At 38.1% G+C, this 21,837-nt stretch overlaps 1 protein-coding gene across 1 annotated transcript; it reads right to left on the bottom strand.

Annotated features, from left to right (window-relative positions):
- Positions 1-14,595: 14,595 nt before the first annotated feature.
- On the bottom strand, positions 14,596-17,626 carry LOC104893778 (pirin-like protein). The gene is made up of 7 exons (XM_010679918.4): positions 17,240-17,626; positions 17,085-17,134; positions 16,818-16,856; positions 16,636-16,664; positions 16,177-16,239; positions 15,985-16,088; positions 14,596-15,417 (listed from the first exon to the last, which is right to left on the bottom strand). The coding sequence occupies exons 1-7, from the start codon at positions 17,455-17,457 to the stop codon at positions 14,931-14,933; spliced, it is 990 nt and encodes a 329-aa protein (XP_010678220.1). The 5' UTR covers positions 17,458-17,626; the 3' UTR covers positions 14,596-14,930.
- Positions 17,627-21,837: the final 4,211 nt, after the last annotated feature.

Here is a 21,837-nt window from a genome sequence, read left to right as displayed (position 1 = left end):
TCACTTAAAGTCACTCTAGGTTCAGCGCGTGCAAAATAATTAGTAAATTGCACTTGCATGTCCTGCCATGAGTGAATAGAATTGGCTGGTAAATTTGTATACCACCAAACAGTTGTTTGAGCTAGATACATGGAAAAGATTCTTAATTTCAAAAACTCATTATCTGCTGCCTTCGTACACTGACAATTGAACCTAACTAGATGTTCGTTAGCTGATACTCTATCATTTTCTGAAAATAAACTAAAGTCTGGCATTTTCAATGTCCTAGGAAATTGAATGGCACTGTCAATCCATTTAGGGTAAGGCTTTTGACCTATCTGCCTATGACCTCTCCCAGAGTTATCCCCCACTAATCTTTTGTAATACTCCGTATTATTGGGAGTTACTTCGTATTAATTAAGAAAATATAAAGAACTTAATAAAAGGTATTTTAGTGTATTTACAAAATAATAGGAATAAATTATTGTAATACGAGTAGGTTCGAAAAATTTTCGGAGTTTTAAAAAGGTTAAACTGATTTTTTTACTTAACCTATGGTTGAAGGGGAGTATAAAAAGGAAAAGGAGAGGGAAAATCAGAAAAACCCTAAACCCTTCTCTCTCCCTCTCCCAGCCGACTTTTCTCTCTCCTCACTCTCTCTCTCAGCCGATTTTAACCTTCTCTCTCTCTCTTAGATTTTTCTCTCTCTCTCGCTGTTCTCCTTATTTTTTTCGTCTCCCTCGCCGTGTTCTTTCTCGGAGTTCGTCGAGGGGTGCGAAGGGGTTGTGGTTCGAGTGCGCGGAGGGTGCGTAGGCGAGGAGGGTCGAGATTTCGGTGTGAGACGGTTGCGAGAGAGTGGTCCGAAGGTTGTTCGAGATTTTCGTGCGACGTGTGTCGTGGGTTATGCAAGTGTGGTGCGAAGAAGTTCGAGGGTGTTGTGCGAAAAGAGGCGCGACAGATCTGGTCGCGTGAGTGTGTTCGGGCGACGGAGACTGGACTGCTGTGGGTGTCCGTGCGCGACGAGCGAGCTAGGAGGCGAGTGGTTGCGCGACTGTCGGTGTGGTGCGCGTAAGTAGTGCACGTGGTGGTTTGGTTTTTGGTCGACGGAATTATTTCGCCGGCGAGTTTCAGCTGTATAATTATGTACTTAACTTAGTATGTCAGTTTATTAGTTATTAGTTATTTTTATATTTACTATTTTTCGTAATTACGTAAGTTGTATTTTAATAATTAGTAATTAGTAATTAGTAAGTAAAGTTGTGTAATAATTTATTAGACTGTTTAACTAGTTAAGTTATTATTTTGTTTTTAAGTTAAAATTCTGGTTAGGTTTGTAATTGGAATAAGATGAAAGTAGAAGTGTGTTATTATTATTAGTTAAAGTTATTATCGTATTATGCGTGACCTGTTTCATGGAACCTAACTTTTGGGACATATGACTTACCTTTTGGACATGGAACTTACCTTTTGGACATGGAACCTACCTTTTTGGACATATGACTTATCTTTTTGGACATATGACTTACCTTTTTGGACATATGACTTAACCTCTGGACATAAGACATGTTGGACTTATGACCCAATTGGTTTGGTAAAATAGTGGACTAATAACACTAACTAAGTTTAGTTACTCACTAACTTTGACTTCTAAAAGACGTTAAATCCACTAGAATATAATGTAAAGAAAGTTCTGGAATAAGGTTTTAACTATCGCTTAATTCGAATCGTTATGGTCTTAGTACGGAGTACTTGTTAGTGTTATCAAGGACGTAGCACTAAAGCTTTGTATTAACGGTTTAGGTCCCAATTTCATAAGCGGCTCGTTCATTTAAGTCAGCGAAAATTCTCCGCTACAAGGTACGTACGCGTACCAGTTTACTTTTAAGCTTTAGTATCATGATTAGGTTGCAGTTCATTTTATTGGAACCTAGTACCATGATAGGGAACATTTGATTGTGATTGTTTGGTTAGACGTTTATAACGTGAAATCAATATGTTGCATTGAAACATGTTGCATTGAGATGCGAAGTTCTATCGTAGTGTAACATCAGCATTATTAATCTAATCCATGGTGTAACGTCAGTGTTACAAGAGATAAGATTGAGCTTTGTAAGTAAGAGAGCATATAAATGACTCTTTAAAGTTATAAAAGAATAGTTAGTAGTAAAAGAAGATTATGGCAATAACGTGTAGTTGGATTCCCTACAAGTATAGAACAATGGGGGGAGTGTGGGACTTGTCCTGCACTTCTACGCAGGCCTACTGTGACGACAGTAGTGTCCTTATATTTTGATAACTCAAGTAGGCAGAAGGTTCTGTTCGATCTTGGGGGTATGCATACTAAGGTGATGGGTGTGAGACGGAACAAAACCGTATTTGCATTTCATCTAATAGACTAAGTTGTCTATTAAGGATTCAGTAGCCCGTATGATTCTAGTAAGATGACGGTGCCCATTCGATGCCAAATAAAGAAAGACTAAAGGATGTGAGATAACGTAGTTTCAGATATCAGTTTGTAATGTGTGCATCATTTATGTTCATATGTTTTCAATGGTTCATTACGTACTCAGCATAGCTGATTTTGTGTGTTATTATGTGTTTGTTGACCTGTGATGAACCATTGACGCTTCAATGCGGAGCAGACTATGTGAGCTGGTGCTGCTGCATGATATCAAGCATACGGGGGCTAGTCTGTAGTTTTGAAGTTAAACATTTGGATTGAGTATCACTGAATTTATTAGAACGTTGTTAAATGGTTTGAGTTTGAATAAAAAGGGGTCATCTATGATTCCCGAGTTGTATTTACATTTTCTATTCCGCTGCAATTTGGTTTTGAGACAATGAATTTGAGTTACCGTATTTCTAATTATGCCTTGCGTTCCATCGCGGCGGTAACACTCCCAAAGTTGATGCGACGTAGCATTAGACGTGTATGGATTTTGGGGGTGTTACAAAACTGGATTCAGAGCCATAAGCTCCTATTTTCAAAGTCGTTTTAAAATGATTTCAAAACGGGTAGTATGGGATAGGAGCATATAGATCATGTCATGTGCATTAAGTCATAGGAATGATTTCATTGCAATTCTGTTCGTATCTTGAACTTGTATGTGCTCTTTGTGTAATTGAAATTGTGAAAGATTCTCGAAATCTTCAAATGTGACTAGATTAAGAGAGTGTACAAGGATAAGTCTAAGTTAATGTTAGACTCAAAACTTATTTTAGTATAAAACTATTTTATTGATCGAAATGATCTTGATCTCACTTGTGGATTTCAAAGTTAAAACTGAGCATTTTACCTCTTAAACATGTATATCTATAACATATGTTTTGAACCCTATTATATACAAAAACTTAGACTATTCTATTTTTTTATTTTTGCAGATGGTTCACGACATAGGTTGTACAAACTATTTGATGAAACAAGTAGGGGAGGACTGGGATGTTTAGTTCTTTAAGATGAAGTCTGCCCTGGATTATAGAATTATGCAAGGGGAGCAGTGGTTACGATCTGAGGGCTCTAAGATACACTTCATGTTCGATATGTTCCAGACATAGAGCCATATAGATTCGTTCATCGTAGGTATGGAGATATGTGGACTACAAGGGGTATTTCAATAGGAATAAGCATACCTACGGATACCAAAACCTTCCTTCTGAAAAACACTTCCTCACTGACCTTAAATACTGCGAGAATGAGTGGAGGGTTCGTGAAACGAGAGGTCAAAACCCTTCTACTTCATCTGAAGGGAAAGTTCGGGCAATAGGACCGTAGATGGGAATTCTAAGAACCCAGGGGTCATACCTGAACCACCACGACCTGTGGCAAAGAGGCCAAGATACCAACCATTTGAGGAGAGTTAATAGCCGATGACTTTCAAAATCTTAGGACGTCACTTAGTCTCGGATAGATGAGAGGAAACAATAGGACCTTATTATAGTGTTGGCGGGGTCAGCTGCACCAGGGTTAGATGGGGGGATAATGATGACGAGCCACCCCCACTAGAGATATACCAGTTGAGGAAGAAGACCCTGCTGAGAAGAAGACCCTGTTGAGGAGAGAATCCTGTTCAGGAAGAGGATCCCATTGAGGAGGAGGATCCCATTGAGGAGGAGGATCCCATGAGGAGAGGATCCCATTGAGGAGAGGTCCCATCGAGGAAGAAGACCCGAGGAAGACCAAGGACCCATACTGAGGATATACTCTTTGAGGACACGAGCCTGATGCAGAAGAGATTGATTATGAGGGGGTAGAGATTCTGGATCAGAGGATGAAGCTCGCCACCTTAGCCCATAGTTCTTTGGTCATATATGTAGGTTAGGATTTTGTTTTATTTTGTCGTTTTTTTCATTTGTTATGTTAGTGATAATAAGGCTTGCATGCCGATTAGGGAGTACATTACTTGATTTTATATATACATATATATGGTATTTCTTTACAAACATTACATTTCCATTTTCAATAATAGTATATAGTGTTATCTTTTATTGTTAATTGTGGCATCTTATTTTGGATGATTGTAGTGCAAGTCAGTACAGACTTAAAAGTGTTCGCAATATATGCTTATATATGAAATGTATATTCGTTGAATAAGTTAAAAAATTATGTGTAAGTCACTGAAATAGCTACTATGTTAATTTCAGCGCAGAATGGTTCGATCGGGAGGCCCCCTGAAACCTCTCTAATATCGAGCAATCGATACGTGACCTAGTACAATTACTGCCAACTTAGCCCAAGGTCACAACCGGGATGGGGACCTATCTGAAAAAGTGGCCCGTAGGAACCCACCTGTACTAAAGGAAAAGGGGGACCTGAAGAGTTGGAGAACTGGGTTGGGGAATTTGAAAACTTTTCTTCACCCTATCCTGCCTGATGAGAAAACGTGCCCTTAGCTAGTACTATCTGCAGGGGATGCCCATTTCTGGTGGACCCAGGCTAAGGACAACCTTCTAGTCAACCGGGTTTCGGGTGGGAGACTTTCAAAAAGGCCCTAAGAGACAAGTACTACCCTCCTATCTTAAGAAACAAAAAGCCCAGGATTTATGATGCTGAGGCAAGGGACCATGTCTGTGGAGGAGTATTACCGAAAATTCATTGAACTAATGAGGTTTCCCCGGAGATTGCCCCTACTGAGGAGGCTAAAGCCTCACGTTTTGAATTGGGACTTACCCTTGACCTGCAGGGTAGACTGGGGGAGATACATTCACCTCTCTGGACCATGTGTTTGGCAAAGCTGCCCACCTTTATGCTATCAGGAAGAGGGAGGAAGGGGGTAAGCTTGGCGAGAAACGTAAGGATAACCCAAACCCTGAGGGCCAGAAGTTTGAGAAAAAGCAAAGGGAACCAGAACAATCAAAACCCTCAAGGAATTTTGGTAAGGGACCCAATAATAACCCTAATCCCAACAAACAACAACCGCAATAACAACACCAATAACCGCAGACCTGAGCGTGTATATAGGTGTAGAAAGTGCCCTAACAACCATCCTGGTAAGGACTGTGAGGGTAACAAGGTTGAATGCGAGAATGGGGAAGATGGGACATAGAGCCTATGAATGCTATTCGAAGAACAACTAAACCCCAATGGCCAAAAGAAGGGGAATTATGGGGACAAGTCCCGAAATGGGAATGGAAACGGGAATGGTAACGGGAGTAGTAATTACAATGGGAATTCTAACTATTCCAAGCCTGCGACTAACACCAGCAACCAGACCTCTAATGGGAGCAATGCAACTAATTCCCAAGATAAGGGCAAAGGGAAGCTGTACATGATGACGGCTAGAGAAGAAGAGGCTCGTAGAGTTTGTCACGGGTACATTTTCTATCAACTCCACTCCTGTTAAAGTATTATTTGATTCTGGAGCATCCTTGTCATTTATTGCCCATGCAACTGTTAGAATTTAGCATTGGTCGAGTCTGAGTCGATTTCTATGCCTATAGTCATTCCATCTGGGGAGACTGTTAACTGTTCTAAAAGATTCTAAAAGTGCCATTAAAGATAGGTGAGGGATACTTTCCCTCTGATCTGATAGAGTTTAACTTATGAACCTAAATTATTCTGGGATGGATTGGCTTGGGAAGTACATGGCTAAGATAGATTGCGATGCGCAGAAAGTGGAACTAAGGACCCTTCGGGAAAAGAGTGTCATATAGGAGAATACCTCGAGAACCGGATTAAAGTGATCAATGCTTACAACTTAAGAACTAGTACGTGGCCCCTATTTATGTGTTCAGTGAGAAGAGTTGAGGATGATCCTTATTGAGGCCTGAAGATGTCCCATAGTCCGAGATTCCAGGATGTCTTTCCTGAGGAAATACCTGGTATGCCTCCAAGGAGAGATGTAGAGTTCACCGTTGACCTAGTACCTGGGACTGGACCCATTTCGAAAGCCCCATATCGATGGCTCCGGCAGAAATGAATGAGTTAAAGAACCAGTTAGAGGAACTACTAGACAAAGGGTATATTAGACCTAGCATGTCCCATGGGGAGCACCCGTCTTTTTGTGAAAAAGAAGGATGGTAGTTGAGGTTATGTATAGACTACGGGAGTTGAACAATGTCACTGTGAAAAACAAGTACCATTACCTAGGATTGATGATTGTTCGACCAACTTCAGGGTGCGGGATGTTCTCCAAAATGACTTAAGGTCGGTTACCATCAGTTGAGGATTGTTGATCATGATATACCTAAGACTGCCTTTCGAACCAGATATGGCCACTATGAGTTTACGGTTATGCCTTTTGGGTTAACCAATGCACCTGCAGTTTTCATGGACCTTATGAATAGAATTTTCCGACCCTACCTCGACAAATTCGTCGTTATTCATAGACGATATCCTGATCTATTCTAAGAACAAGGAGGAACATGAGGTCATTTGAGATCATTTTCAGACACTTAGGGACAACCAACTATATGCAAAGTTTTCGAAATGTGAATTTTGGTTGGAAAGGTGTCATTTTTGGGTCATTTATCTCAAGGAGGGTGTATCAGTAGATCCTGCGAAAGATCAAAGCCGTGAGTGAATGGCCTACCCAAAGAATGTCACGGATATAGAAGTTTCTTGGTTTAGCCGGTTACTATAGGAGTTTGTGAAAGACTTCTCCAAAATAGCAAAACCTATGACAACCTGATGAAGAAGGATTGTAGGTTTACCTGGAATGAGGACAGTGAGAAGGCCTTCCAAAGCTCAAAGAGAGAGTTAACTCAGCCCCTGTCCTAACCTTGCCTAACGGGAACGAAGGATATGATGTGTATAGTGATGCGTCCAAGAATGGGTTGGGTTGTGTTCTGATGCAAAACGGGAAGTTATAGCTTATGCGTCCCGACAGTTGAAGCCATATGAAGTCAATTACCCAACACATGACCTAGAATTGGCCGCCATAGTATTTGCACTCAAAATCTGGAGACACTACCTCTAGGGGTAACCTGCCGTATCTTCACACAAAAAGCCTTAAATACTATCTTCACCCAGAAAGACCTAACATGAGGCAGCGCAGATGGTTAGAGCTCATCAAGGACTATGACTTAGACATCCAATACCATGAGGGTAAAGCCAACGTGTTGCTGATTTAAGTCGCAAGTCTAGCCATAGCCTGAATACATTAGTCGTTGCCGACAAACTTTGTGAGGAATTCTCTAGACTTCAGATAGAAGTTGTTCATGAAGGGGAGGTAGAAAGATTGCTGAGTGCCCTAACCATCGAACCAACTTCCTAGACGAGATAGAACGAGTCAACCTGGGGATGTGAACTTGAGCGAGTCAAGGCAAAGCTTAAGGAGGGCAAAGCAAAGGGGTTTGCGATCCATGAGGATGGAAGCATACGATATAAGGGTAGGTGGTGCGTGCCACAAAAGTGTGAAGAGCTGAAACAAAGATAATGAGGAGGGTCATAACACGACGTATTCGTCCACCCAGGGGGAGATAAGTTGTATAAGGACCTCAAGAAGATGTTTTGGTGGCCTGGTATGAAGAGAGCAGTAGCTGAGTTTGTTTCCAAATGCTTAACATGCCAGAAAGTCAAAAGTGAACACAAGAGACCTCAAGGAAAGATTCAACCCTTAGACATTCCGACATGGAAATGGGACTCGATATCCATGGACTTCGTTGTCGCCTTACCTAGGAGTCGGGGAGGCAATAATACCATTTGGGTGATAGTGGATGACTAACCAAGACAGCAAGGTTCATACCTATGAAGATACGTGGAGTATGGAAGCCTTAGCCAAGGCTTATGTGAAAAATGTCATTCGATTGCATGGAGTACCCACAAGTATAGTATCAGATCGAGACTCTCGATTCCTGTCGAATTTCTGGAAAAAGGTCCAGGAAGCATTTGGTAGTGAGCTATTAATGAGTACAGCCTTTCACCCAGCTACCGATGGTCAAACTGAAAGAACTATTCAGACCTTAGAGGACATGTTGCGAGCATGTGCTTTAGAATACCAAGGTCATGGGAAGACCATTTGGACCTCATAGAATTCTCATACAACAACAGCTACCATGCTAGTATTAAGATGGCACCATTTGAAGCATTGTAGGGAGAAAGTGTCGTAGCCCTTTGTGTTGGAACGACATCAGTGAGACTGTGTGTTAGGACCTGAGATGATTCAGGAGACATGGATCAAGTGCGAGTCATTCAAGAAAAGATTAAGGCTGCACAGGACAGGCAAAATCCTATGCGGACCAGAAGCGAAGGGATGAAAATTTCGAAGTTGGGGAAAAAGTTGCTTAAGGTGTCCCCAATGAAAGGAGTGATGCGATTCGGGAAAAAGGGGAAGCTAAGCCCTAAGTTCATAGGACCCTATGAGATATCTGGCAGGGTAGGGAAAGTTGCTTATCGCCTGGATTTGCCCAACGACTTAGAAAGGGTCCAGAACGTGTTTCATGTATCCCAACTCCAGAGATACGTACCTGATGCGTCACATGTCCTTGAACCTGAAAACGTCGAGATAGATTAAACTTTGTCCTATGAGGAGAAACCTGTCCATATCCTAGACCGCAAAGTGCGGAGTACGAGGAATAAGGACGCTAAAATTGTCAAAGTGTTGTGGAGAAATCAAACTACCGAGGAAGCTATGGGAAGCCGAAGATGCAATGCGTCTGAAGTACCCTGAGCTTTTCCAAGAGGTACGTGAGTTACGGGGATGTAACTTTTCTTTTAAGCGGGGAAGAATGCGATAGAATTTCGCGCTTTCACCCTAAAGTATGTTAATTATGTTAGTTATGTGTAATTACTGCTTATCTGCTTATCTGTTGTGCGAATGTTAGAAAACGCTTGTGAAATTTGGGACTTAGAAGTGCGAAAGATCGTCGTTAAGACGGGCTACCTCAAAGTTTCGGGACGAAACTTCTTTTAAGGGGGGAAGCCTATAATACTCCGTATTTTTGGGAGTTATTTCGTTTTAATTAAGAAAATATAAAGAAATTAATAAAAGGTATTTTAGTGTATTTACAAAATAATAGGAATAAATTATTGTAATACGAGTAGGTTTGGGAAATTTTCGGAGTTTTAAAAAGGTTAAACTGAATTTTTTACTTAACCTAGGGTTGAAGGGGAGTATAAAAAGGAAAAGGAGAGGGAAAATCAGAAAAACCCTAAACCCTTCTCTCTCTCTCTCCCAGCCGACTTTTCTCTCTCCTCACTCTCTCTCTCAGCCGATTTCAACCTTCTCTCTCTCAGATTTTTCTCTCTCTCTCTCTCGTTGTTCTCCTTATTTTCTTCGTCTCCCTCGCCGTGTTCTTTCTCAGAATTCGTCGAGGGGTGCGAAGGGGGTTGTGGTTCGAGTGCAGGGAAGGTGCGCAGGCGAGGAGGGTCGAGATTTCGGTGAGAGAGTGGTCCGAAGGTTGTTCGAGATTTTCGTGCAACGTGTGTGTCGTGGGTTGTGCAAGTGTGGTGCGAAGAAGTTCGAGGGTGTTGTGCGAAAAGAGACGCGACAGATCTGGTCGCGTGAGTGTGTTCGGGCGACGGAGACCGGACTGTTGTGGGTGTCCGTGCGCGACGAGCGAGCTAGGAGGCGAGTGGTTGCGCGACTGTCGGTGTGGTGCGCGTAAGTAGTGCACGTGGTGGTGTGATTTTCGGTCGCCGGAATTATTTCGCCGGCGAGTTTCAGCGGTATAATTTATGTACTTAACATTGTATGTCAGTTTATTAGTTATTAGTTATTAGTTATTTTTATATTTACTGTTTTTCGTAATTACGTAAGTTGTATTTTAATAATTAGTAATTAGTAATTAGTAATTAGTAAGTAAAGTTGTGTAATAATTTATTAGACTGTTTAACTAGTTAAGTTATTATTTTGTTTTTAAGTTAAAATTCTGGTTAGGTTTGTAATTGGAATAAGTGAAAGTAGGAAAGTGTGTTTTTATTATTAGTTAAAGTTATTATCGTATGCGTGACCTGTTTCATGGAACCTAACTTTTGGGATATATGACTTACCTTTTGGACATGGAACTTACCTTTTGGACATGGAACTCATTCTTTTGGACATATGACTTACCTTTTTGGACATATGACTTAACTTTTGGACATATGACTTAACTCTGGACATAAGACATGTTGGACTTATGACCCATTTGGTTGGTAAAATAGTGGACTAATAACACTAACTAGTTTGTTACTCACTAACTTTGACTTCTAAAAGACGTTAAATCCACTAAAATAGAATGTAAAGAAAGTTCTGGAATAAGGTTTTAACTATCGCTTAATTCGAATCGTTAGATCGTTATGGTCTTAGTACATAGTAGTTGTTAGTGTTATCAAGGACGTAGCACTAAAGCTTTGTATTAACGGTTTAGGTCCCAATTTCATAAGCGGCTCGTTCATTAAGTCAGCGAAAATTCTCCGCTACAAGGTACGTACGCGTACCAGTTTACTTTAAGCTTTAGTATCATGATTAGGTTGCAGTTCATTTATTGGAACCTAGTACCATGATAGGGAACATTTGATTGTGATTGTTTGGTTAGACGTTTATAACGTGAAATCAATATGTGCATTGAAACATGTTGCATTGAGATGCGAAGTTCTATCGTAGTGTAACATCAGCATTATTAATCTATCATGGTAACGGAGTGTTACAGAGATAAGATTGAGTTTGTAAGTAAGAGAGCATATAAATGACTCTTTGAAGTTATAAAAGAATAGTTAGTAGTAAAAGAAGATTATGGCAATAACTTGTAGTTGGATTCCCTACAAGTATAGAATAATGGGGGGAGTGTGGGACTTGTCCTGTACTCCTACGCAGGCCTCTGTGACGACAGTAGTGTCCTTATATTTTGATAACTCAAGTAGGCGGAAGGTTCCGTTCGATCTTGGGGGTATGCATACTAAGGTGATGGGTGTGAGACGGAACAAAACCGTATTTGCATTTCATCTAATAGACCAAGTTGTCTATTAAGGATTCAGTAGCCCGTATGATTCTAGTAAGATGACGGTCCCGTTCGATGCCAAATAAGAAAGATAAAGGATGTGAGATAACGTAGTTTCAATATCAGTTTGTAATGTGTGCATCATTTATGTTCATATGTTTTCAATGGTTCATTACGTACTCAGCATAGCTGATTTGTGTGTTATTATGTGTTTGTTGACCTGTGATGAACCATTGACCTTCAATGGGGACAGACTGTGAGCTGGTGCTGCTGCATGATATCAAGCATACGGGGGCTAGTCTGTAGTTTTGAAGTTAAACATTTGGATTGAGTATCACTGAATTTTATAGAACGTTGTTAAATGGTTTGAGTTTGAATAAAAGGGGTCATCTATGATTCCCGAGTTGTATTTACATTTTCTATTCCGCTGCAATTTGGTTTTGAGACAATGAATTTGAGTTACCGTATTTCTAATTATGCCTTGCGTTCCATCGCGGCGGTAACACTCCCAAAGTCGATGCGACGTAGCATTAGACGTGTATGGATTTTGAGGGTGTTACATCTTTGGACTAGCGCCTCAACTTGTGCTGCTATAGGATCCTCTGTCCTCCATGTGATGGTCCAAGTTGGTGTGTTTTATCTTCAAATTGTCCACCACCCATGGAAAAAGAAGGTTGGTGACGTCTTGGCACCAGGTGCCGGCAGCCTAGCTCCACGCCTACTGTCATTTCATCAATTCTCCTAATATTCCCATGACCATTTTCTCCAAGGCTCAAGGGACTTGACCTTGTTCGACGCCCATGGGATGAAGTTTGTGGATCATTTGAGACCAATGGGTCTCTATTCTCAACGTGTGAAAAATGTACCCTTGATGGGTAACCTATTGGGAGATCTGGCGTTATTCCCCGATCTCCTTGTGTTCTATTCAGTGGGGACTTCTTCTAAAGCCTTAAGAAGTTTCTCATTTAGTTGGTAATGTTTTTCAACTAACGGTTCCAAGCGAGTAACTACTTCAGTAGCAAGAGATGTTGACATTGTCGTAAAGGTTGCACTCATAGTATCATTAATATATACGGGTATTCGGTGTATTTGCCTAGAGTTAATATCTTTATTCTCGTCACTTATCATTTGAAGGATATTTGTAAAGATTATGGCTGACTCATGGGCTAGAGTTATGTAGTTAGAATCAAATTGTTGTCTTTGACTCTTCCTGGCCTCCAATAGTAATTGTTTCACTATTTCAGTGAATTTTCCATGTAATTGATGTACGAATACACGACCAGTGCTACTTAAAGATGAAGCTTCCCTTTGGGGAGTTTCTCCTTGTGACTCTCCTAAGGCATGATGAATTGGTTCACCATCATCCTCAGGCACCTTAGACTCTAAAGGTATCGAATTATTGTCTTCCATATTTTGGGAGGCTGGTTCAACTCTAAGACCTTCTCTATTCCTTCGAGAACGTGTACCCGACATTTAAGATAAGAAAGAAACTAACAATGGCTACTTCAAATGAAAGTTATTAAAGAGAAAAATTTCACAATTTCATTATGAATCTTTGTCCTGCCACTGTGGTCGCCAAAACCTGTTGGTGCAAAATCAGTTGGTTAACTTTGCAAACAAGTCAATGAACACCCAATAATTAGATACTGAGCACCATAGGAGTCTTAGTCCCTGGGGTTACGGATTTTAATTAGTTAAAACCTTGTTAACGTACTTTGTTGTAATCTAAATTAATTAAACTACAACGCCCAATAAATTCAGGCGATAAGTATTAAATAGAACACGAACGCAATAATTAATCTATTATTTAGAGCTGAATCCCATTCATATCACAAACTTCTAGAAAGATTCTCTATAACACACATGAAGATAAACCACGCTGGACAATTAAAGGGAAAACACGAAGATAAATACCTCCATGATTTACGGCTAATACTGGAGATGAACAAACTCGTCACTTAGTACATGCTCTAAGTCTAGGCTAGGAACTAAACTATAACCCTGAAGGGGGTTGGCTAATATAGGTTAAACCTACGCTAGAAAGGAAGTCGATCGCATGTTGTGTGTTGTGTTTGTTGTCTTTCAATTGATCCTTCTTCTTGTATTTATACTTCATAACTACGCATAACTTCCTTGCCTCTTTGGAGGGAAATGATTTGAATCATTTATGATTCAAATCATAAATGCTTTCTTCTGGAGCTAAAGTGGTCGCGTCCCACTACCCACGTAACTTGCATGCTCCAAAATCAGATTTACAATTACCCACGTCTTTGTCCACTTCCTGATGTTGTTTGGCTTCTATCTCCTGAACATTCTTGACTTCTATAGACTTTCTTTTATGGGCTTCTAGTAATTGACTTTCATTAAATGGACTTCTTAGTATGATAGGGCCTCTATATCAACATAAACATTAAACCTTTGGGGCTTAATACAATGTATCCGAGTTCCAAATTTGGGAGATGTGGTAAGAGGAACAATATTCTCGTTAGTGACGGGCATGCCATGTGGTTGCTTGCTAGTAGAATTGTCGAGCATCCATGGAATGATAAGGAGTATCTGGCTAGACGACTAGTAGAGATATGGTTTTCTACTCATTCAAGCGTCAAGTGCTTCACTATGGAATAAGTTGTAGTGGAGATTGGTAATTAAGCTAGTTGGATCCTCTAAACCGGTTTGAGCTCTGCAAAAATAGAAATCATGAACTAGTGCGGCAAAAAAGTACCTAAAGTGTCTGAATGATTGATTTTTAGGCTTCCTCGTAGAATAAGTAAGCCATTCATCCGTTCACTTGTCTATGACTCTTTGGCCCGGTTGTATTTAGACCACGAGGTTCAGCTCAAGTTCAAGGAGCTGCACTTGGCTTTAACAAGGCTCTAAGCACTATACAGAGTGGGCCTCTTACTAGAGGCGTTTCCGGTCCATGATAGAACTAGTAGGGAACCTAGGTAGTTTCCATACACTATCATTGTATATTTGGATATAATTTCACACCCTTTACATGAAATGATCTTATGTTCAGGAACAAGTGTTGATTAAACCTAGATGTATACTCGGACACCATCCTACTTGTATAGAGGTGACAAACAAGTTAATTTTTTTCTTTTGAGGGGTTGACAAACATTATGTGGATTAAGTTTGGTCTGGGCATCTATAGCAGAGATGCATCATTCTACTCGAGTTCAAGTGATTTTAAATCATATTAAATTGTGTTATATTTGAATCCATTGCAAAATAGTCTAATATGAAAAATAGAAAGGGTTAAGAACTGAAGTCGGTTGTTATTCAAGTCCAAATCATGCCATCCAAGTCCAAAATACAAAATTGTGCCACCTTTGCTTCTATATAGCATAATAATGAGAAATAGCATCCATTCTAACGTAGTTGAAGATACAAATTCAAACAAAACTAGAATAAGATTATTTCATGGTTTCTTCAAACTAATTGAATAAGTAAATATCCATTATTCAGCTGCTGTAATGATAAAGGATAAGAAACGAGAAATAAAACGGTATGAACAAAACCCTGGTGGTTCTTTATTTATCCTCTAGAGAATCACATGCAAACACATAGACAGCAAGCTGCAGCTACCTATATTATTGCTGAGACCTCCAGTAGTTGGCCATCTCAAATCCATTATTACCCAGCTGATAATCTTCAAATGTCTTCTCAATTTCGGCTTGTGAATTCATCACAAAAGGACCATATTGCACCACTGGTTCATTTATAGGCTGCCCTCCAATAAGCACAAACCGTAGACTGTTCGACGATACGTTCCATATATTTAAGCCATCTCCAGGACCCAAAACTAGGCAATAGTGAGCTGAAATTGGTTTTGAACTTGATGATCCAAAAACGCCTTCACCCTCTATAATGTAGACAAAGGCGTTGTATGACTCGGGTATTGGTTGAGAGAATTGAGCTCCTGGTTGTAGTGTAAAATCCAGGTACATGGTTGGAGTCCTAGTATAAACTGGAGACTGAATTCCCATTGAGTTTCCGGCTATTATTCGCACCTCAACTCCATCTTTCTCTGCCCTTTCTATGTCTTCATTTAACAATTCTTGATAGTTTGGCTCAATCCTGCACAAGAATACCAGATTTCAAGGTTTAATTTTGAGACAACCAACTTGATTTAGAGAATTCTTTTAATGAAACATGTTAGAAAATTGCTTTAGTGAAACAAATTGCAGAGTCCATCTAACAACTTCGATAACAATTTGAAATTCCTATGAAGAAAATTTCTAAAGAAGTTATGCATAATGTAACATGGGTCTTCTGTGAGAATGAATACTGCTACTCCCTCCGTCCCAAAATATGAGGACACGTTTATTATTTGGTTAGTCCTAAACTATTGATCACATTTGGTGGTTTTATGGTTTAGTAATTTATTACAGTTTGTTTTTTCTGATTTTATCCTATTGACGACTCTATAAGTATCCAAAAAAATCTGCTGAGGATTAGGCTGAGCGGTAAAAGAGTATTGATTAGTTAAGGATGATAATGATATTATTTTGCCGAATTCCTATAAAATAACCTCAAATCAAATGTGGGAATTTTTTTTTTTTTTTTTTTGAGGGGATCTCTTTATTAAGCCTAGGATGAATTATAACATAGGAAGGGAAAACAGAAGAAAAGAAACATTCTTACATTTTATCTTTGGATGATAGATTGATCCAAAGTTGCAAACCTCTGTTAATTTCTTCCCCAACTGGCATTTCTGAATGGACTATTCCTCTTCCTGCAGTCATCCACTGTATAGGAATGTAAAAATGAAACAAGTTTGATTAATTATTTATTAAAGATTGATTTTGATAATTATTGATTAGGAATTAGTTTTACCTGCACATCACCAGTTTTAATCACTCCCTTATGTCCAGCAAAATCTTGATGTGCAAAAGCTCCCTGTTTCAAGATGCATACAGCCAAATGGTCATCGAATCCTTGGACGAAAAGTAATTAAAAAAATATGAATTATCATATAAGACTGTTTTATCATTTCTAGTTAGATGAGGGTCACTAACATCTTAAAGGGATCACTTTCACACCAAATTACTTTTTCTAAAAGTAAATATTTTAAGATCAAAGGTGACCTTGTTGGCTTGTTATATTAAAGTGGTCCATCTAACTTAGTAAAACCGCCTGTGCAACATACAAAGATCAAAGTCATCATCTTTTAACAAAAAGTGATGTGATCTTATACTAATATCATTTTAAGAAAGACGTAAATAAGATTTGCTATTAAAAGAATTGGAAATAGTCAATTGGATAAAACTACATGTTAAAAATATGGTAATTTACCTCCAACATGTATGTGACTGTCTCAAATCCTACAGAAAATATAACGGAAAAAAGTCAACTACTAGCATATATAGCCTTTGAAAGTGGAAAATTTCAAAATGATCAAGGAAGTATGTAAATAAAGCAATACAAGAAACAAGAAATAAAATCAATAATCCTTAATGCTATATGAAAATAAGAACCTCTGTGTGGATGATCCGGAAATCCAGCTGGTGCAGAAACTGCATAATAGAAAGTTAGAAACTATGCTCAAATACCCATAAATATATACAAATCAATCATAAAGCACGGAAACCTCCAAGAAAGAATATAGTTTTTATGTGCTAATGAAGCATTAAAATGAATGGCATTTATCGAACACGTTTTGGTTTCCGCAAAACCATTCATTTTCGTGTTCTACAGACAATATCATTACTGAAAAAAGAATATAGTTCCTCTCTTTATTGTACCTGAAAATTCATCCAACATAAGAAAAGGATCCAAGAACTTCAATCCTGGCCTGCAGGGTACGAAAAAAGAATAAAATTACAAATCCCCGCTTCAACACAAGTAAAAATTACAGAAGTTGAAATATTTTCAAGTATAGATTTCAAATAAAACCTACCTGCCAATGCTACGTCGAACGGTAGCACCATCACCTTCACGCTGTGATTGAGCCAAAACCTTTTTAACAACTAATCTTGGTGTATTGATTTCATTATTATTTGGTAACTCAGACATGATGGTTTTGCAAGTAATAATGTTATTACAAACTTTGCTTATTTTGGGCGTTTTTGGGAGATGAAACAGTAGACTATGGTAGTTGTTGATAGCAACTCTCATTCAAAAAAAAAAAAAACAAAGGGTTACTTGGGCTTTGTATCATTTTTACAACTATGTCAGTTTTTATATATGAGGGGAAGGGTGGAAGAGGCGACAATGTAATGTCGATAAAAGATAGTACTATTTTAATTGGGTAATTGTGGGTTTTCTAGAAGGTTTCTTTGTTTCAGTGATAATTGTGTTGGAACCTCCAATATTATACTACTAATTTGGATGATTTTGGCTGAAATTGAAGTTGTTCGGTAAACGTGTGCGTGTGTGCCGAAAACATTGGTGGGATCATGGGTGATGTAGATTTTTGAGGACCTTTCTCCACTTATTCTATTATTTGACCAACTTTGATGATGATGATTCTACTTGTACGTCAGCATGACTTCATGACCAAAGCCTCAAAAGATAAGATTTAAGGAGTAACTTTTTCCGAAGGGAAGTTTTATCAACTTCTAGTAATTAAATTTGGACAAATTTCTACTTGTTCGGAAGTCAAAAAAATCAGTTCCATGTATTTAATGTATGGTAAATTTTTTCCTAAACCTACACGTTAGCGTAATATACAGGGCCGACTATAAGCCTGCGCAAATAGGCCCAGGGCCGGGGCTAGAATTTTAGAGGCCCTGCGCCAGTTTATAAAAAGAGGCCCTTAAATCTAAAAAAAATCCCAAAGATAATTATTAACTAAATGCAGACAGAAAAATTTAAAATTATTTGAATTTACAATTATAGTAAGTAATAATCGTAATTACAAAATTAAAAAAAGAAATTAAAAATAAATAAAAATTACCAAACAATAATCTTTGTGGTTGTATACTTGTCGCCTTTGTCGGAATGAGGAAGATTGAAATGGATTGAGAAGATCATGTTCATATTGGCTGCATACGGGGGCGAAGGAGACGATAATGCTTGTCATTGAAGATTTGTGAAATGTGATTATGTGAGGGTGGTTTGCGATTTCGCGTCCATGGAAAACGATGACTATTCAATTACCTTCATCTCTTCCCAAAGATACAACATACAGCAATTAATTGTCAGAAAAGGATGAAAAAGATTGAGGCTTTATTTTTTTAAGGGGGAGAGGGTGTGATGAATGATGACTATTCAATTACCTTCATCTCTTCCCAAAGATACAACATACAACAATTAATTGTCAGAAAACAAAGGCACGCGGATTCGAACTTGGGTACAAAACCTCACATTGCCAAAACTTTACCACTGCTCCATACACAATTATTTGCTATATTAAGGTAACAATAGTAACAAGTAAACAAATTTCGGGCCCCTTCCAAACCGAGGCCCTGCGCGGTCGAGCACATCGCGCCGGCCAAGCGCCGGGCCTGAATAGGCCTACAGCACAGGGCCCCCTAAAGTCTAAGGTTGTCATATATTCAGAGCCCAATTGATTTACTTTTCTCGGTAAAATGGTTGCACAGCTTTCTAGTCTCTCTCCTGTTGAATGATGCTTTTATGGCGTTTCATGCATCTTTCCAACACAATTGTTCATTAGTTTTAGTAGTTAATGCCTTTAATTTTAGTAACAATGTAACATTATCACTGTAACTTTGGTAAATAAATCCAAAATTTGAATATTTCCTTCTATGACTTTTTATTATCTCGTTATTCTCAATTCTCACCCTTCTAAGAGAATTTCCAATCTTTTGTATGCAAAGCTTCGTTAACAGTTAAAATTAACATTGTTATATGAAATCTTTCATCATTTGTTCAATATTTCTTTGGTAGTTTACTTGTTCAATCATAATCTCCTCGTTCGCATCATTAAGTTATAAGCGGCGTCGAGGGCGCAGCTCTAGAAGGGTCGAATTGCTGAAGAAATATATATGATCTTTATCCTCCGAATTTCTGGTGTATTGTTCAACTTTAATCCTTTGCCCGCTTCAACTTGTCACTTGTACTTCCTCCGTTTCATTTTAGTTGCTACACTTTTCTTTGCATAAATATCAAAGCAATTTTTCAATAGTAAGAGGAAGGAAAATGAAGTGTGGATCCCAATGCATTTTATAGAAGAAAAAGTTACCAAAACAAGAAAAAGAAAGTGTAGCGAGTAATTTGAAACTTTCCAGAAAAGAAAGTGTAGCGAGTAAAAAAGAAACGGAGGAAGTATTAGATTTTATATTTTTATCAGATGACAGGAAGATTCGTTTGATTAATCCTAATTTTGTTTTATTTATCTTTTTTTGATATAATTCTTTTTTTTCTGATACTTCACCCACTTGCCGTAAATAATAGAAATATGTCTGATGCTTTTGCTTCTAATTGCTGTATAGTTGCAAAGAGTATGTGCTTTTTAATGTATTATAATTAACATATTAACATGGAGTAGTATACTCTGTAGCAATTTATTTGAAATTTAACATTGTTGTTTCTAGGGCCCCTTTTCATAACAGCACAGGACCTTCGATATGTTTAGGACGGTCCTGGTAATGTACATATGTTGACTTGAAGCATATATCTTGTAGTATAAATATGGCTCTTGCCATAAGTGGTAATACACAACTTTGAGAAAAAAGAATCACTTCTCTCTCATTTTCTCCATTCTCACTCTATAATTTTTCTGTTTCCTTTGTATTACAACACGTTATCAGCACGAGTTTGCTATCGAAAAAAATTAATTAAAGGTATCTTCAAAATCTTAACATCCATTTTGTTTCAAGTTCTAAATTTTTTTTCTCCAAGAACAACCCTTTATTGTCCGAACGTGGATCAACAAAATAACGAGATTAACATTGTTTTGCACAATGTCTCTGGTGTTTATTTTTAGATAGAGCGAAACAATGTGTCATTCACTACCAACGCAGCAAGGGGATTTGTAAGACAACCCGGACCTAGTAACCTTAACGGCGATATAAATACTCATACTAGAGAAAACCCACAAACCCTTGTTCCCAACACCAGTAATAACCCTCCTATACAACCAACTGAAAATCAACCCCCACCAAGTAATAAAAGAGATAGAGATGAACAAGAAGAAACTGGTAGTAAACGTCACCATGCCGCTAACCCAGAAAATAAATAATTTGATAATAACACCACTTTCATGGAGGGAGAGGAAATTTTATTTACGTTATTTCTTTTTTGCTCTTGAACTGTCTATATGGAAAGGTTAATTCTTTTTTGAAATTGTCGCCTATATGGACGGCCTAATAAAGTGATAAAGTTATTATGTCTTATATGTGCAATAAGGTTATATGTATGCAGGGAGAAAGTATTCATAACACTATTTTATATTATTGTCTCTTATCTTCTCCTTTTTTTTGCATTTGTAGTATATTATATTACCATTTTACCAACATGCTCTAATGTATATTTGTCAATCTTAAAATTTTACTGCATTGTATATTTTTAACTGTATATATGAACTGCACAGTTAGGAATAACCCTCTATAAAAGCGGATTACCCATCTCCATTTTCACCACACATACCTTATCTTCTTCCAGTTTTTTTTTCTAAATTCACAAAAAATTCTCTCTCTTCTTCCTCAACCTTCCGGTCACCATGTTTCACGTCGACAACAACTGTCCTCCACCCTCATCTTCTTCTTTTGAGAAGGATTAAAGGAAAATAAGACACTACTTATTTTTTATAGTCGATTTCTTTTTCCTCCTCATGACACTAATGATATATCTCCTAATACACAAGTACGAGACAAAAAAAATTATCCCCCCCCCACCCCCCGAAAGAATGACAAAAAATGCACATAAATATCAATTTTTTTTATCATTAAGTGCATTTTAGGAAGTTTTTTTTTTCTTCACTTGTTGTAGTTTGTTTCTATTTCGGTATATTTTTTTTTTTTTGCTTCACTAATATTGTACGCTATTTTAGTTTTTTTTGTTTGTTTGTATTATTTAAGTATAATTTTAATGATATAAATCAGGGAGAGATAATATATATGTGATTTATCATCATTACTAATTTCAAACATTTACATGTTTGTAGTCAAAAGAATGAGAGATCTAGTGAAAAGACAATTTAACATACTAATCTATCTGGGTAAAAGTTTTTAGAATGGAGTGTGGACGCCCAAATGAAATTAAAGGCCCAAGAACTGGAACATACAATTAAAAATGTGACAACCCAACAAGGAGATGCGAATATATCAGCCGCATTAGTTAAAATTGCGACTATACAAGAAAAGAAAAACGTCGTAGTCCTCCTAAGACATCATTTACATGAAAGTTTAAAAACTAAATATCTACTTGTGGAGGATCCAAAAGAACTATGGGATAGCCTAAATGAAAGATATAGGCATCACAAAAATGTGTTCCTCCCAAAGGCACATTATTACTGGACTCATCTGAGGTTCCAAAGTTTTAAAACAGCCAGTGATTACAATTCAACATTGTTGAGATATTGTGATCATCCCA

This window comes from Beta vulgaris, chromosome 5 (assembly GCF_026745355.1).
Source record: "Beta vulgaris subsp. vulgaris cultivar EL10 chromosome 5, EL10.2, whole genome shotgun sequence".
Lineage (NCBI taxonomy): Eukaryota > Viridiplantae > Streptophyta > Magnoliopsida > Caryophyllales > Amaranthaceae > Beta > Beta vulgaris.
This window is presented reverse-complemented; position numbering and strand designations above follow the sequence as displayed.